The 15314-nt window shown below is 40.5% G+C and overlaps 1 protein-coding gene across 1 annotated transcript in view; it reads left to right on the forward strand.

Annotated features, from left to right (window-relative positions):
* Positions 1 to 14243, forward strand: part of CTSD (cathepsin D) — a 32859-nt gene extending 18616 nt beyond the window's left edge. Inside the window, exons 3-9 of the mRNA XM_066610119.1 lie at positions 1771 to 1894; positions 4124 to 4242; positions 4808 to 5007; positions 6165 to 6287; positions 7060 to 7204; positions 10220 to 10318; positions 11634 to 14243. Coding sequence (XP_066466216.1) covers positions 1771 to 1894; positions 4124 to 4242; positions 4808 to 5007; positions 6165 to 6287; positions 7060 to 7204; positions 10220 to 10318; positions 11634 to 11804 — 981 coding nt within the window. The 3' untranslated portion in view covers positions 11805 to 14243. The remainder of the gene's footprint in view (positions 1 to 1770; positions 1895 to 4123; positions 4243 to 4807; positions 5008 to 6164; positions 6288 to 7059; positions 7205 to 10219; positions 10319 to 11633) is intronic.
* The last annotated feature ends 1071 nt before the right edge of the window (positions 14244 to 15314 follow it).

Raw genomic sequence — 15314 nt, forward strand, 5'->3', positions numbered from 1 at the left:
AGTGGATGACATTGCTTGTTCTAGGGGTGAGAGAACTGGTTGATTTTTTTTGGCTCGAATAATTCCCTCCTGCAAAAATAGAAGTCTAACCATTTTTACCCTTCTAGTTCAATGCCTGGTAAATCCCCATTTGGTCAGCCTGCCATTCCTCATGCCAATTCCTAGACTGGGGTGCTCAAACTTTCAACTTTAGGGATGCTGGACCTTTAACAAGTGTATAGAAGAGAGAATTGCAGCAGGTGCAACTTGTCATCAGAGATCTGTGATGTCATCATGATCTTGTCATCATGATCTGTGATGACAAGTTGCACCTGCTGCAATTCTCTCTTCTATACACTTGTTAAAGGTCCAGCATCCCTAAAGTTGAAAGTTTGAGCACCCCTGTCCTAGACACATACTCTTTCTTTTATTTACTCATGCCCTGAAACAATGATGGGATGAGCAGTGGAGAAAGCATGGCTGTAACACCTTTTTCCTCCTATCCCTACCCTCTGGGTTGATCATTGTTCCTTTGACTGTGAATAAAGGGAAAATTCACAAGGCCCCTCTTGGACTTGTAGTGATTTTTCCCCCCAAGGGCCACTGGGAACTTTACTTTATTCTTGGTCCACTAAGAAGCAGTGTGACAGGATAACAAATGGGGAGAAGGAAAATCTCTGTATCTCACCCCAAGCACTGAGCTGGGCAGTAAAGGAGAGAGCAGGAAAATCTCCCTGCTCCTTTGCCACTGCTGCTGCTCATCTCATCATCGGTCCAGGAGGTGGTAAGTGAAGAAGAGGACAAGATTCAGCAGTTTTGTTTTTCCTTGAGCTTGGTGAAACTTGCAAACATCTCTAGCTGCAACCCTTGTGATTAAGGTCTTGTCTGCTTTGACGCTTTGGATGTAATAGGCAGTATCCTGGGTTTAGTACTATATCCATTGTTTTGGGGAAAAACATCCAGCCTCTAGTACAGTAATCTTAATTTAGCAAAACTAACCTTGCAAGCAGAAGGTTTGGAACATATGCCCAAACAGTAATTTATGTACTAGTACCATTTCCACTTTGTAGTGTGTTGCACAAGCATGCCTGTCTGGGTCAGTACCTGTCTACAGTACTCGGATATCATACTTGAGAAAAGAACTTCCCACCCTCTGTGGTGCGTCTACTGGCAAAGCTAGGGGAGATGAGCACCCCAGTGGATGCACCATTTACTATTCCTCCAGAGTACCTATTCTTCCTACACATTGATGTGCATGTACTTTTCATGTTGGGAACCCTGGATATCAGGGAGGAAATGATTGGTAGATGTAGTGAGTGGTGTGTTGCAAATCTTCTCTTGTGCCTGTGATGTGAGAACTCTGAACAGTGCAGGGTTGGTGTGACCCCGACATATTATTAACAATATTTATATACCACTTTTGAACAAAAGTTCACAAAACAGTTTACAGAGAAAAATCAAATGACTTATGGCTCCCTGTCCCAAAAGGGCTCACAATCTAAAACACCAGCAGATAGCCACTAGAAAAGACACTTCTGGGGTGAGGAGGGTCAATCTCCCCCTAAATAAAAGAGGAGCACCCACTTGAAAAAGTGCCTCTTACCCAATTAGCAAGGGTTGATTGACATGCTCTTCTGCTTCTTAGGTGTGACTATCCTGACTATCTCTGTATCCATGTGTATGTGGTTTCATAGAACTGGCATATACTTTGTCTGTGTAAACTTGTTCTACTTGGGAATACTATCACTGATAATGTTCTTATCCTTGCCCTTGTGTCTTGTTGTTCTTCAGGCTCAGTATTATGGGGAGATTGGCATTGGGACACCACCACAGAAATTCACTGTAGTCTTTGACACTGGATCATCCAACCTCTGGGTGCCCTCTTCCAAGTGTCACTTGCTGGATATTGCTTGCTGTAAGTATCTTTTTTTTTTTGGAGGGGGGGGAAGAACTTTAGTTGCTTGATAATTATCTCGCTTGTTGTAGTACTGGTGCATACTGCAACCACATAGGATAGTGCCTTGAGAAAGCATCTCATGTGTAGCCAGAGTCCTGTGTTTAGTTTTTTTTACCCAGAATTAACTTTATAAAGTTCATTATTCGGGTGTGACTGAACTGGCATGGGTGGGGGGAGGGATAAAAGCTTTAAGACCTTGTTTCATGGCTCCTATCAAATATGCTCTCCCTCTACCCCTCCCCTGGCTGTTTAAGACCAGGAAAAAATTGTGGGGCGTTCTAGATCTGGTTTGGCCTTTGGATGCACTTGAAATGGCAATGTTTGTATTTACCTTTCAATTTTAAATAAAGTTCTATCACATTCTAGCGATGGTGACGGTGTTTAAGCAAACTTGAGGAATCTGTATGGATACCAATCATCCCACTGTTCTATGAAGACAAAATCTGGGGGTGGGATGGGTTGCAACATATTAATCAGGTATACATTTGCATGGGGTGGATCCAATATGTGTGGGCAAAAAGAGCCAGTTTTTCCACATGTTTTCTGTGGGTTCATATTTAAATGTGCCTTTGTTACCTTGACCAGAACATGGATACTAGCTGCTTTTTAAATGGTTGAAGGCAGTTTGTAAGGAGTCCTGTTCACAGTGTATTCATATGCACCTTTCTGGTTTTCCAAGTTTTTCTATTTCCAAACCTGTTTAACCAGTGGTGAGCATGAGGTGGGTAGGAAATGAGGCGAGAGAGAGGTGTTTCTCAGCAGGGGGAGAGCGGGTGGTGGGCAGCCCTGGGGGCAGGGAGAGGGAGGTGGGGCTGGGATCCAGCAGTTACACAGGATCCCAACTCCAGTTACTCCAGTTCCCAGGGAGAATAGAGCAGCTTCAGGTCACTCCACTCTCCTCAGACCTTTGCCGCCTTAAGAGGTGGCACAAGTCTGAGGAGACCCATAGGGGCCAGTGACCCTTACCCAGGGGTAAGGGAAAAGTTTCCCCTTGCCTCTAGCTGAGCTGCTTATGGTCACTGTCCTGTGCTGGGTACAGTGCAAGCTTCATGGCTTGCCTGTTCCAGTGTAGGGTAGGATTGTGCCTGAAGCCACTTTCTTTCCACTCTCTTGCATGTTGATCACATCTCCAGTACTCCTATCTTCCAGTTTCTTGTCTTGAACACCCTTGAGGAAAGAACCGCCAGGTGTACTTGGCTCTCAAAATCTTCTTTTCAAATCCAATTTGGCTGCTAAATTGACTCTCTTAATTCCCCATGGGTTAGAGCAGTTTTAGAAAGCAGTCTGTACCAGTGCTTCCAGGTGAAGAACTGCATGCTGGTAGTCATTTTGATCTGCTCAAGAAGCTTCATCATTTGAAAAGGCATGAAAAAGATTGCTGCCAGCAGATGGCACATGGAACTTTTAAAACACGCCTGGTTGGTTCTGCTATAGGCCAATCCAGGTTTATCCCAGACTTGGAAAATGTCAGCTCATGCAGGGACTATGACCTTCTTTTTTCCAGAAGCTTATACAGCCCTCTATAGGACTACAGTTAAGCAAACAATTCTGACTCACTTATAATATATTGGGTACAGAAGCATGTTGTCCTTAAACAGCATGGCATAAACAAAACTTCTAGGGCAAGTCTAAAACTGGGTTAATATGTTTCTTCATGCTGGTAGCTCCCACCACTTTTCCCCATCTTTACTTAAAATTTATGCTTGAGAGATGGTGGGCGTAGTTGGAGATCGATTAAATAGGGCTTCTGTTTATGTTCATAAGATCTGGTAGTTCCTAATCTTGCATCTGCTTGGGGCAATAGAGAGTCTTGACACTTCTTCCAGCAATAGGGTCGCTATTGCTGCTTAGTTTTTCAGAATGAAAGTACAATGAAACTGCCTTTATCTGGCTTCTGGGATCTGAGGTGAGGTATCCTTTTCTTTCACTGCAATGACTAAATGGAATCTGTGGTTCATTTGGTGCACAAAAATGTGCCTCTGTTGAAAATCCAGGAAACTGAATTGGTAAAAGCAACCATGTCTTTAAAACCTACAACCCTAGACTCAACACATCTTTATATTAAAGGGTTATGGACTGGTTCATAGTTGGGAATAAAATAGTAATGCCATTTCTCTTAAATACTATCTAGTGGTGGGCAGGTGAGCAAATTGTATATATTACTTGTATTGCTATTTCTCCCTGTAGTGCTGCATCATAAATATGATTCTGCCAAATCCAGTAGTTATGTGAAAAATGGTACTGACTTTGCCATCCATTATGGTACTGGGAGCCTGTCTGGATTCCTCAGCCAAGATATAGTCACGGTTAGTATGCTAACGGCACTTTTCTTTTCCAAGCTGTTTAAGCCCTTGCCCTTCTAGCAAGAAAGTTTGCTTAGTCTTGCAGTTAAATGTGTTTAACAAACACAAGTATGAGAGTACATATGTAGCTAGTATTTCAGTGGTATTCTAAGCATCTTTGTATTAAAGGTGAGCATATGTTTTTGCTAAGAATATTTATATACTTTGCAGTGCACTAGGTGAACCAATGTAGGAATGGTTCCCTTACTTGAGCTTATTGTATCAGCTTATTATGGCAGTGTACTCCTGCTAAGATCTTGGAGATAGTAAACAAATCTGGGCTATATATGTTTGAAGTCTGAACATCTACAAAGTCCAAAAGAATGAATAGCTGTCTCATGTCATGCTACATTCTGCAGGCATTTCAGTATAATTCTGATTGAATTCAGTAGCTTGCACAGCTAATGACAAGAGAACTTTCCAAGCAAATTTGTGTTTCTTTTCTCTTGTGTAACTTGCATTAGATATCATGGTTAGAAGAAACCATTCCAGCAGCTTGTTTCATAAGTGTCTGTTTCTTTGATCTTAGATTGGTAACTTGCAGGTCAAGGAACAGTTGTTTGGGGAAGCTACCAAACAGCCTGGTATTACGTTCATTGCTGCAAAGTTTGATGGCATCTTGGGCCTGGCATACGACAAGATCTCTGTGAAAAATGTGAAACCTGTCTTTGACAATGTGATAGAACAAAAACTGGTGGACAGGAACGTATTTTCATTTTATCTGAACAGGTAAAACTAGATCTGGTAGAACAAAAGCTTATTGTCTTGAGCAGGGGTCTCCAAACTTTTTGGCCAGAGGGCCACATCAAATATCAGGCGTTGTGTGGAGGGCCAGAAAAAAAATTTAAATATAAAATTTAAATAAATAAATTAGAGATGGAACTTAGATGAGTGAGTAAATGAATGACTGAACGAACTCATTGATTCAACCTCTCTGGCCCTCAGAACACCCTCCAGACACAATTAGAACACAGTTCTGGTCATGTTCAGTTGAGTGGGCCAGAGGCTTTCAGGGAACAAGAAGTTGGCCACGGGCCGGAAAGAGGCTTGCTGTGGGCCACATCTGGCCCCTGGGCTGGGGTTTAGAGACCCCTGGTCTTGAGCTTGCATCATCCCTTGCTGTATGACCAGTTCTTGTAGCATGGATCAAATGTGATGGCCTTGCTGCTTCCAAATAAAGTTTTTATTGTGGGATGTAGACTAAAGTTACTCCGGAGTATGTGCATGCTTATGGAACAGCACAGGGAGCTAAGGAAAGGGCACAGTGCTCATATAGACTTGGACACAACATGGATCTACTGCTTCAGTTAGATGGATAACCCTACAGACTGCATTGATGTGGAGTCCCTATACTGACTACTCTGAGTCCCTCAGAGAACAGCATGTTCTGTGTAAACATATCAGGCTTTACAGTCCAATGTGAAATATATTTCCTGGGAAGACAGTCCAACTGGAATTCCCACTTTCTAACTAATAAGAGCATCTCATGGTAAGGGTAGGAAAGAACACCTAGAGAAGTGCTACCAGCTATTGATGGCAATACTAAGTTACATAGACATAATGGTCTGATGCAGTTTAATATTCATAAGAGTGATTGCTATTTCAACCTGAACTTTAGCAGGAGAACTCCAGTCTTAGGAAAATCTCTGATATCTTGAGATCTGTGCGTGTATTCTGTGGACTTCTCCAAGTTGCTCTGCAACACCTCCACTTTTATTAGGCCTGTATATGATCACAGCTGTTGGAGTATATTCCAGTCTTCACTACACTTCTCCAAACAAAATGCATTTGATGATAAAGTGATATTTTATCTGATTACATTTGACGTGAGCATCCATCACTGTTCTCTTAGTGATGTGTCTACTCCCGTGTACTCCTTCTTCCAGGGATCCTGGAGCAACACCTGGTGGGGAACTGCTGTTTGGCGGAATAGACCCACAGTATTACACTGGAGAGCTCAACTGGGTGAATGTCACTCGCAAAGCTTACTGGCAAATCCAAATGGACAAGTGAGTAGCTGTTTTTTCAGTTTCACATAAACTACAGACACACAAAAAATATTTATACAAAAATACACATGGCAAGGAAAATGTGTACGTGCAACTTAAGAAGCTACATTAGCAAATGACATTGCCAAATGATAATTAAACTTGACCTAGCCCAAATATGGTTTGTCTCCTTGTCCTGCCCTCAACCCATTGCACAACTTCCAGCTTCATGTGTACCTTTCCAAGTCCTGCACTTCTTGTTCCACTTCATTACCTCTCAGCTGTTTGCTGGTAACACCAGGAAGCTGGAAGAAGTGGTACTTGCAGTACCTGAGTAGGAGAGTTGAATTGGTTCTCAGAAGGGGCAGTGCCTGATTAGGCTGGCTGGGAGTCTAGAGCTTTCCAGAGATTTTTCAATCTGATAGACAAAACTCAGTGGTTGACAATCTGTCTAGGAACCAGGAGGGCTCCAAGTAAATAGTGAGTTGGAAATTTAGTGCCTATTATGGTATATAGGTCAAATAAACAAGAGTGCAGAACTTGGTGAGAAGAGGAGGGGGTTCCTATGTCATATATCACAGAGAGCACATTTTGAAACACCTTTCTTTTGGATAACCAGCTAAGATCCCCAGGTTGGGATCTCTTTCAAAATTAAATACCATCTTTGCTTAGAACACTTTCTCACAATTCTGCATATATGTTTGCTGTAATGAAGATTACTTAACTATACAACTGGAAACTAAGAAAAAGGTGAATGGATTCTATTAACCTGGGTATAACCTTCTTGTTACAGAGTTGATGTCGGTGATGGCCTCACAGTATGCAAGGATGGCTGCGCAGCTATTGTAGACACAGGAACCTCTCTCATTACAGGACCTACAGATGAAATTAAACAGCTGCAGAAAGCCATTGGAGCCAAGCCAATCATTAAAGGACAGGTAAGTGCAGGCAGGAAATTGGGTAGGATGTCAGGTCTGATGTTGGTACATGTATATATTGGCTAAATGACACCTTAACTACTATCGTATTGGTGTGACTCCACTTTCAGGTTCCATTGGATTGTCATCCAAAAGGCAACATGATTATTGATTCAAACCAGTTTATCTCAAATGGCATACAACAGCCCCTAGCTTGTCCCACAACACAATCTGCTTAAAGAACTGGCCATAACAAATGGTTCCTTATTCCTTTTCAGTAGCTGTAGCAGGTAAGTTCATTGCATCCTGCCCCAATCCATTGGAGCACATTGGAAGATGTGCTTCCAATCCAGAGAGACAATGTCTGGCAAGCATTTCCATCCCCAGTGACAACAGAAGGTATTGGAGCAATGGTGAAAGCACATCTTCACTTCCCCATGCCACACCCCATGTGATGTCTTGGATGGCAAAATTTCTACTCCAAGTTATCAATCAGTGTTCAAGTGTAAATAGCTAGAAACCAGCTCTTAAGGGTCCTGATAGGTAAATTAAGAGAAACCGTTTGTTGCGATAGTGATAAATTTTGTTGTAAGACTACCAGGGACTGAAAATAAGATAGCAGAACGACCACTTCCTGCACCTTTTGCTATTTTAAAGCAGAGTGAACAGTAGATGGGAGTCCTGTATTGTACTACCTTTATGGGGCAACATTTGGAAATTGAAAGAATCCAGGGATTGGAGCAGTTTCTTCTCTCTGGTGTTTAGTTCAGAATAAATAATCTAAAGGGGTGTGGAGTGACACAGGGTGCTTATAGAACTTCTCTATACCAGATGTAAAAGGAGTCCGCACACTTTCCTGATGCGATAACTTGGGCTCAGCTGCTGAAATTGATTGACGGTAGATTTGGGCCTGTCGGAAGGAAGTACCACTTTCCATAGCACATAATTTGGCTCGTGGTATTGGTTGTGCCAGGATGCGGGGTGATGGTTGCTGGCTTAGTTGGGTTCAACAGGGGATTGGATAAAGTCAACAACTATTGGCCAGGAATGGATCACTACATGAACTTCACTTACTGAGGTTAAAGAAGACAGGGAAACGGTGACAGAAGATTCAGGTCTTCAAGCCCTGTCTGTGTTCTTCCTGGATGCATCTATCTGGCCACTATAGGAAATGGTATGGCATAGGCCATATTTCAAGCACAAGAGCAGTGATAGCAGTCAAGGAGCACTTATTGCATTGGGAAAGACTTCAGATTCCCCACATGAGCACAATAGTGCCATAGTATGGAACATCAGTTTCTCCTAAGTATAGAAAAGAGATCAGTTGAAAAATGCTTCTCAAAGAAGGATGGGCTTTAAAACTTGCCCCTGTATGTACATCATGTTTGGTGTCCCCTTGTTTTGTTCCTTTTGCATCATTTTGGAATTGCAATGGAAATAAGTTCCTTTTTGCATTGCAATGAATATAAAATATGAAATCCTCAAGCTTTATAATTTACCAGTTATAAACTCAGAGTCCACTGGATTAAAACAATTTTTTTTTGTTTTTTGTTTGAGTAAAGAAATGGGTACAAGAAGAACCAAATATACATTGGTTAAAGGTAATACAGGGTGACCCCAAAAAAACAGAGCCCATAAAATTTTATTAAATCCTACAGAGGTCCAGTAAATTTCAAGAAACTTACTGGACTCAAACTTTAATCTGTGTACGATTATTCCCCAAAGTTTCAGTTATCTTGGTCGCTTTGCATAAAAGTCATGTTCTTTCCAAAGAAAAATTAACAGTTTTATTCAAAGATTTGTGGGTTCTGTTTTTTTGGGGTCACCCTGTACAAAGGGAAAAACATTGGGAAATTGCAGAACTGTAGTTAATACCATTTTAAATCACCATACACAAAAAAACTAATTATTACTTTCCTCCATTCTATAATGACAATACCAATTTAACAGAAATTTCAATCTAGTCTAATTATCCTTAATATATATACTTTCGTCTGTCTACTTTCGTCTATTTTGATTTTACTTAAATATCTCATAATCGTTTGTCTATCCATCTGTAAAACAGATTCCATAATTGCTGTATTTCTATCTTGCCATCTTTCAATCTTTCTGTTAAGACATCCATTTCAATCATTTCATATAATTTCTTGATCCACATATCTATAATGGGAATTTCTGAGCTCTTCCACATCTTAGCATAAAGTAATCTTGCTGTAATTGTGTAGAACAGAAGGTCTTGTATCATTATTACAGCTTTCAGGAAAAATGTTCAATAGAAATATCTCTGGTTCAAAGGGTATAAATATTCTTATCAAATGAGGAACACTATATTAAGAAGATGTACCAATATTTGTTAAACATGAAACATGTTAACATTTGTTAAACATGAAAATGGAGGATGAATCAGTAAAAGAGGTGATGATCCTGTGGGCAAAGAATATTGGACATAATATAACAATGAGCAATTGGGAACAGATCTGGAAAAGAAATATGAAGATAATCAAAGCAACAACAATGAAAGAAAATATCTATAAAATATTTTATAGATGGTATCTATCTCTAGACAGGTTGGCAAAAATGTATCCCGGTACATGCAATAAATGCTGGAAATGTAAGGAGGCGAAAGGATCTTTTTATCACATGTGGTGGCTCTGTCCTAAGGCAAAAGAATTCTGGAAAAAAGTACATATGAATATTCAAACTATTTTTAAATGTGTTATACCATTTGAACAAATTTAATGATCATGGTGAGTAAATAGATTTAAGAAGTTAAACTTCTGGCCATCATCTGCTTAATGATGTCATTTCTGGCCCTCTGACACCATGAATGCTAACTTTAGCCCTCTGTATGAAACAAGTTTGACACCCCAGTGTAATCCATACAGGTGCCTGCCTAAAGGGATGTGAACAAGCTCTGGTGTTAATATGCCTTGGGTATCAATTACCAGCTTCACTCTCTCAAAGAACAGACCTTTCATCTTTTGTAAGGAGAAGATTGGTGTTCATGCCAGATTCTTACACACTTCTGTTTTGCAGTACATGCTTCCCTGTGATAAACTGGACAGCCTGCCCACTGTGAACCTTGTACTTGGAGGGAAATCGTATCCCCTCACTGCAGATCAATATGCCCTAAAGGTAAGTTCAAAGTTATTTCTATTACATTGTCTATCAGCCTAATCTTAGGCATATTACTATGTCCCTGGTTTCGTAATCGTGGCCTCTTGTCTAGTAATGGTTTTCTAGAACCAGATCTCTCTAGCTCAAGAAAATAGCTAGGGCTTTCCAACACAATGGTCTCAATTTGAGACTTCAATTATAAATCCTTACTGTTTTGACACTGGAGGTAGTCATGAGCAACTCTATTGAAGGGGTGTGTGTACTTGTTTGTTCATCTGGAACAAGCTGGTTGTGTGTGGGGAATTTAGCTATTCACTAGAAAATCTTTGGTAGCCTTGCAATAAAAACTACACCAAGAACAAGCTGTAGGGTACCACCTCTTCAATCTGGCATGGAGGATCAAAAACTAAATGTTTCATCAGTGGCTTCTACAAGTTCATTAAAACCTGATTTGTCCCACTACTATTATAAACTGGGGGGTGGTTTATGTCTGGGGAGGGGGGATAAAGTGTGAGGCTAACTATGAGGCCTTAAGTTATGTCTCTTGATTCTTTGCACAAAGATCATACAGGCATTTCTCTTGCAGCATGAATTTTCATAATGCAGATTGAATATAATGCAGTCGATTAATTGGGGAACATGATTTGTGTAATACATTCTGCAGTGACAATATTACCTTTGTCTCAAGAGAAGCAGGAGAACATGGGTGGCAGCAGACCTGGAAATAGAGAGAGCCAAGGAAAGAACCTGGTAGTAGGGACTACAGGCCCTACCAGCTTTTGTTCCAGCCACCTCTGCTGCACTCTTGAGCTGCTGGCCACTTTTGCATGGCAGCTGCAGGCAAAACAGGGAACTGGAAAGAGTTCCTTCTGGGGCTGGGTCCTCCCCCCCAACAGGCTCTGATACTCCCATACCACCTGGCCTGCAAGTTGCTTGGTGCTTTGCCCCCTTGCTTGCTTCCTCACCTGGGATTAAACCCTCTTTAAGTGGGATCTCCTTCTTGGTAAACATGGTTAGGATCACTTTGTCAGGTCTGTTCAGTTATTCTCTTCCCTCCCTTGCCTTCTCAGGTCCTGAACACTGGCTGCAATACACATACACATGCACACACCCCAAGTGCTTTGGCAAATGAGAGCAAAGGCTTGTATCTCAAACACTCTTAACTCTTACTGCAAGTCTGAAACTCTCTAGCCCATAACTCATTTTCTCATTGAAAAATTATTTTTGGTAATGCAGGATTCCTTAGGAATGCAGTTATAGCAGAACACACTCTATTGGGAAATATGGGGAGGAAAACATATGTCTTATTTCTTTTTTTTAACCCATTTTGTAGGTTACTGTTGAAGGACAAACTTTCTGCTTGAGTGGATTTTCAGGCCTGGATGTCCCACCACCTGGTGGCCCTCTTTGGATCCTGGGAGATGTCTTCATTGGCCCATACTACACAGTGTTTGACCGTGATAATGATTCAGTTGGTTTTGCAAAGTGTACAGGCAAAGTGTAAAAGAAGCTGAACCTTGCCTCCCAGAGTCTGTCCACAAACTGCACCCACAAGCACACTGGAGTCTTGTATTGTGACTTAATGGTATTTAAAAAAAAAATCAAGAAAGACATATTTTAAAATTTTAAAATCCTACTCATTTAAGACTTAAATGAAAACTCTTTCATTTAATGTTGACCTTAATACCCCACTTAAGTAAATTAAAAATACTATAGAAAATTACTAATAAAATCACCACATCTATGGAACCCTTGCTTTGTGTGGCCTCTTCATACATTGGGTTACTTCAAACACTTTCCCAAGTATCAGGATTATAAATGAGCCCTTACTTAGATTGACTATTGGTCCAGTTCTTTCCCTTCTCCTTCCCCACAAAAGCTTTTGGATAAATGTTTCTCATTTCCCCTTCTCTTCCCCCCCCCCCTAAACAAAACAGCCTCATTGGAAACTATCTGTCTCATATTTCTCCAGGATAAACTACTAGATAGTTGGGAGGTTACCAATAAATTTGCTTTTGTTTTTAATGTTTCCCAGTTTGCACTGTGGAGGATAAGAAAATGTTAGTAGTTTTTTCTAGTATCATGAGAATGTGGAACAAAGATCCTGATCGTACAAATCTTATAAGTCAAGCTGGGTCACCAATTGAGGGTGGCTCCAGCCACTAGAAAATCCTCAGGGAGTAGTAACAGGGAGGTTATTTCCATAGGACATAACTGAGTTCTCCAGTTCAAATTCATAAATGGTCACCTTGGTACTTCTGGCTTGAACAATCTCATTCAAGGGGATACTGCATCAAATGTCTATTTATAAACTTGTTAGTTATTTCCCACACCTCTGAAATTCACAGCTTCTTTGGAGGTACAAGAAAAGTGACCTGGTGTAGTTCATCCTACTAGATCCAAACCAAAAGTTCTTTTGAACAATTATTCTTGAGAACCTTTGACTCAAATTGGTTTTGGAGAAGCATCTAAATTTATAATTTTCTCTAAAGTCTGTGTGGTTCTTCCTCCCCTCCACCCTTGTCAAGCCACTAGCATACACTCCCTCCCATTACAGCAGTTCATATGCAGAATATTAGGCCATTGTGTCTCAAACTTGAGAAGTTTGATTTAGAAACTCAAATATGTGAATAGCTGAACAGTCGGGCTCCTGCTGCCTTGGCAGAAGTTCTGAAGACTTTTACAACAAGTCTTTTCAGATAAGGGTCTGCCTCTGTATTGGGATCTAATATTGACTAGTAAAGTACATTACATAAAATGGCCTTTCAGGAGAAGGAGGAAGGATAGATGGATGTTTGTGGTAGGAAGCTAATTGAATTGGAGTTAATTTAATATTGGCTTTGTGAATGAGGAGCTTTCAGTACCTGTTAAATTAATGTAGCACATTCTGTAATACTTTGGATCCAGTCCTAAAGTTGTGAGATAGTACAGACAGCAGAGCCCAGAATCTGAGAATAAAACAAAAGGCTGCTTATGCCAGCAGTGCTTGGCTGAAGATGCGCTCTCAAAACAGCTGAATACCTGGCACATGTAGAGCATTGCCATAGAAAAGCTTGCAGTCACAGGGGAGTATTCATTATCTGCATGTCCTAAACTTTTCTTCCTTGTTGGTCTGAACATTTATGAATAGTAACATGTCCTTGAGAAGGCTATTGAGGAAATACGGATGAAAAGCCAGTCGGGATCTGCAACTCCAGTTAATATCTGTTTTAAGGTTGCTCATAGTTCTCTGCCATTCAAACTGGTTGTGTTTATAAATTTGTATCACATGAATGTGTCTTAAAGGCATTTGTTAACTATAGCATGTTCTGGCTTGCCCCAGGTATAATAAACATGCTTCTCTGAACATGCTGCTTGTAGTGATCTTCAGTGTTGAATTAGTAATCTATTCTAGTCACAGTATAATATCAAAAGAAGAGATTCACATCAAGGAGCCTTCTTTCAAACTACCTAAGGCTCTTTAAGAAAGCAGCTGTACAGAATATCTTTTTTTTTAAATCCCATGCCCAGCTCCATTCAGTCTAGGAGGTGGGATATACTGTGCGATTGAGTGCAGACTTAATCTTGAAATGCTACCTCTTGAATGGCATTAAAATAACATCTCTGGCTTATTTTAGATGTGGGTGGATTGGCTGGTAATGCTGTGTACTAGTGTATCTTGGTGGCAACATCTGTCTAGCCTGAAGGCATTACACATGGATCACAATCTAAGGACAGAAGTCCACCACAAGCCTTTTGGAAGGTGTAACTTAAAGTGGAGGAATGGGTTTGTTTTAGGATGCAAATAGAGCTACTAGATCTGTAGCTTGCTGCCATACTTCTATTCCTGCTTTTTCTAAACATGTGAAATACTGTTATGACTCCTCTGTTGGAAATACAATCTGCTGTCATATCTGTTCTCACTTTGTCATAGCAAACTAAATAAATATACATTTCTCCTCCACAGTGTGTTTTATAGTGTCATATTTTGGGTGGGTTTGAAGATTCTTTTAAAAAAGAAACCAAGAGATGGAATATAGGCACAACATCCAAATTGGATGAAAAGAAAAGCAAGACTGAGAAGTACAACCTGATTAACCCAAAATACTCCTGGAATAGCATTGGGGGGGGGGGAGCCAGATTTGTGCTACAGACAGGTTACAGTAGGGTTATGCATAGATCACAAATATCTTCACTATTTGCATAATCAGTATTTGTATACCATCTTTTATTGGCCATTGGATTACTCCTTTGACTTTAATCAAAGGTGGTTCACATAGGCAGGCTTTCTCTAACCCCTAGGGGTTTACAATAACAAAGATGTTCTAATCTTTCAAGAACACAACATTCCAGATGGATCTTTCACAGTCTGGTAATGCTTCTGGCCACAGTCGTCTCTCACACTGACTAACAGCTCCTTCTCTCACACACTGAAGGGCAGTGAGACAGCTTCTTTTCCTCTCACCAAAGAGCAGCTGGAAAAAGCTCAGCTTGTCAGTTTCTTAAGATACTGTAGCTCACAGAAACTTCTGGTAAACTTGAACTGGTGGCCTTTGGATGTTGGGTTTGGGCTTACTGTAGCTTCAGCCTAGCAATTGACAGGTGAACTTTAAAGAAGCAGTTACTTACTATACTGCTCAATCAGCAATTTTAGCTAGTAGTTTTTGAGGTTAGAGTGTGGCAATGCAGAATCAATAGTTTGGGGAAGACTGAGAGGTCAGGGACAATAGAACTTTACCCTTTTCATAGCCATACATGTGCATACAAACAAGTGCTCTCCTTTCTGAAGTTACTTCATCCAATTATTTGGAATCAAAAAGCAGCTAATTGTGTTAAACATATACAAGATGAAAAAATAGTTGGAACAGACCATGTATATGAACATTGGAAGACAACAGAGATAAAATTACATTTTTAAAAAATGCACTTGCATGGCTTGTATGTTTTGAGATCCATTTCTACATGCAGGAAATATGCTTCCTAACAAATTTTTATTTACACCTTAGAATTTTGTATTAGGAACAGGAAAGAACAC

Source organism: Tiliqua scincoides, chromosome 1, assembly GCF_035046505.1.
Source record: "Tiliqua scincoides isolate rTilSci1 chromosome 1, rTilSci1.hap2, whole genome shotgun sequence".
NCBI lineage: Eukaryota > Metazoa > Chordata > Lepidosauria > Squamata > Scincidae > Tiliqua > Tiliqua scincoides.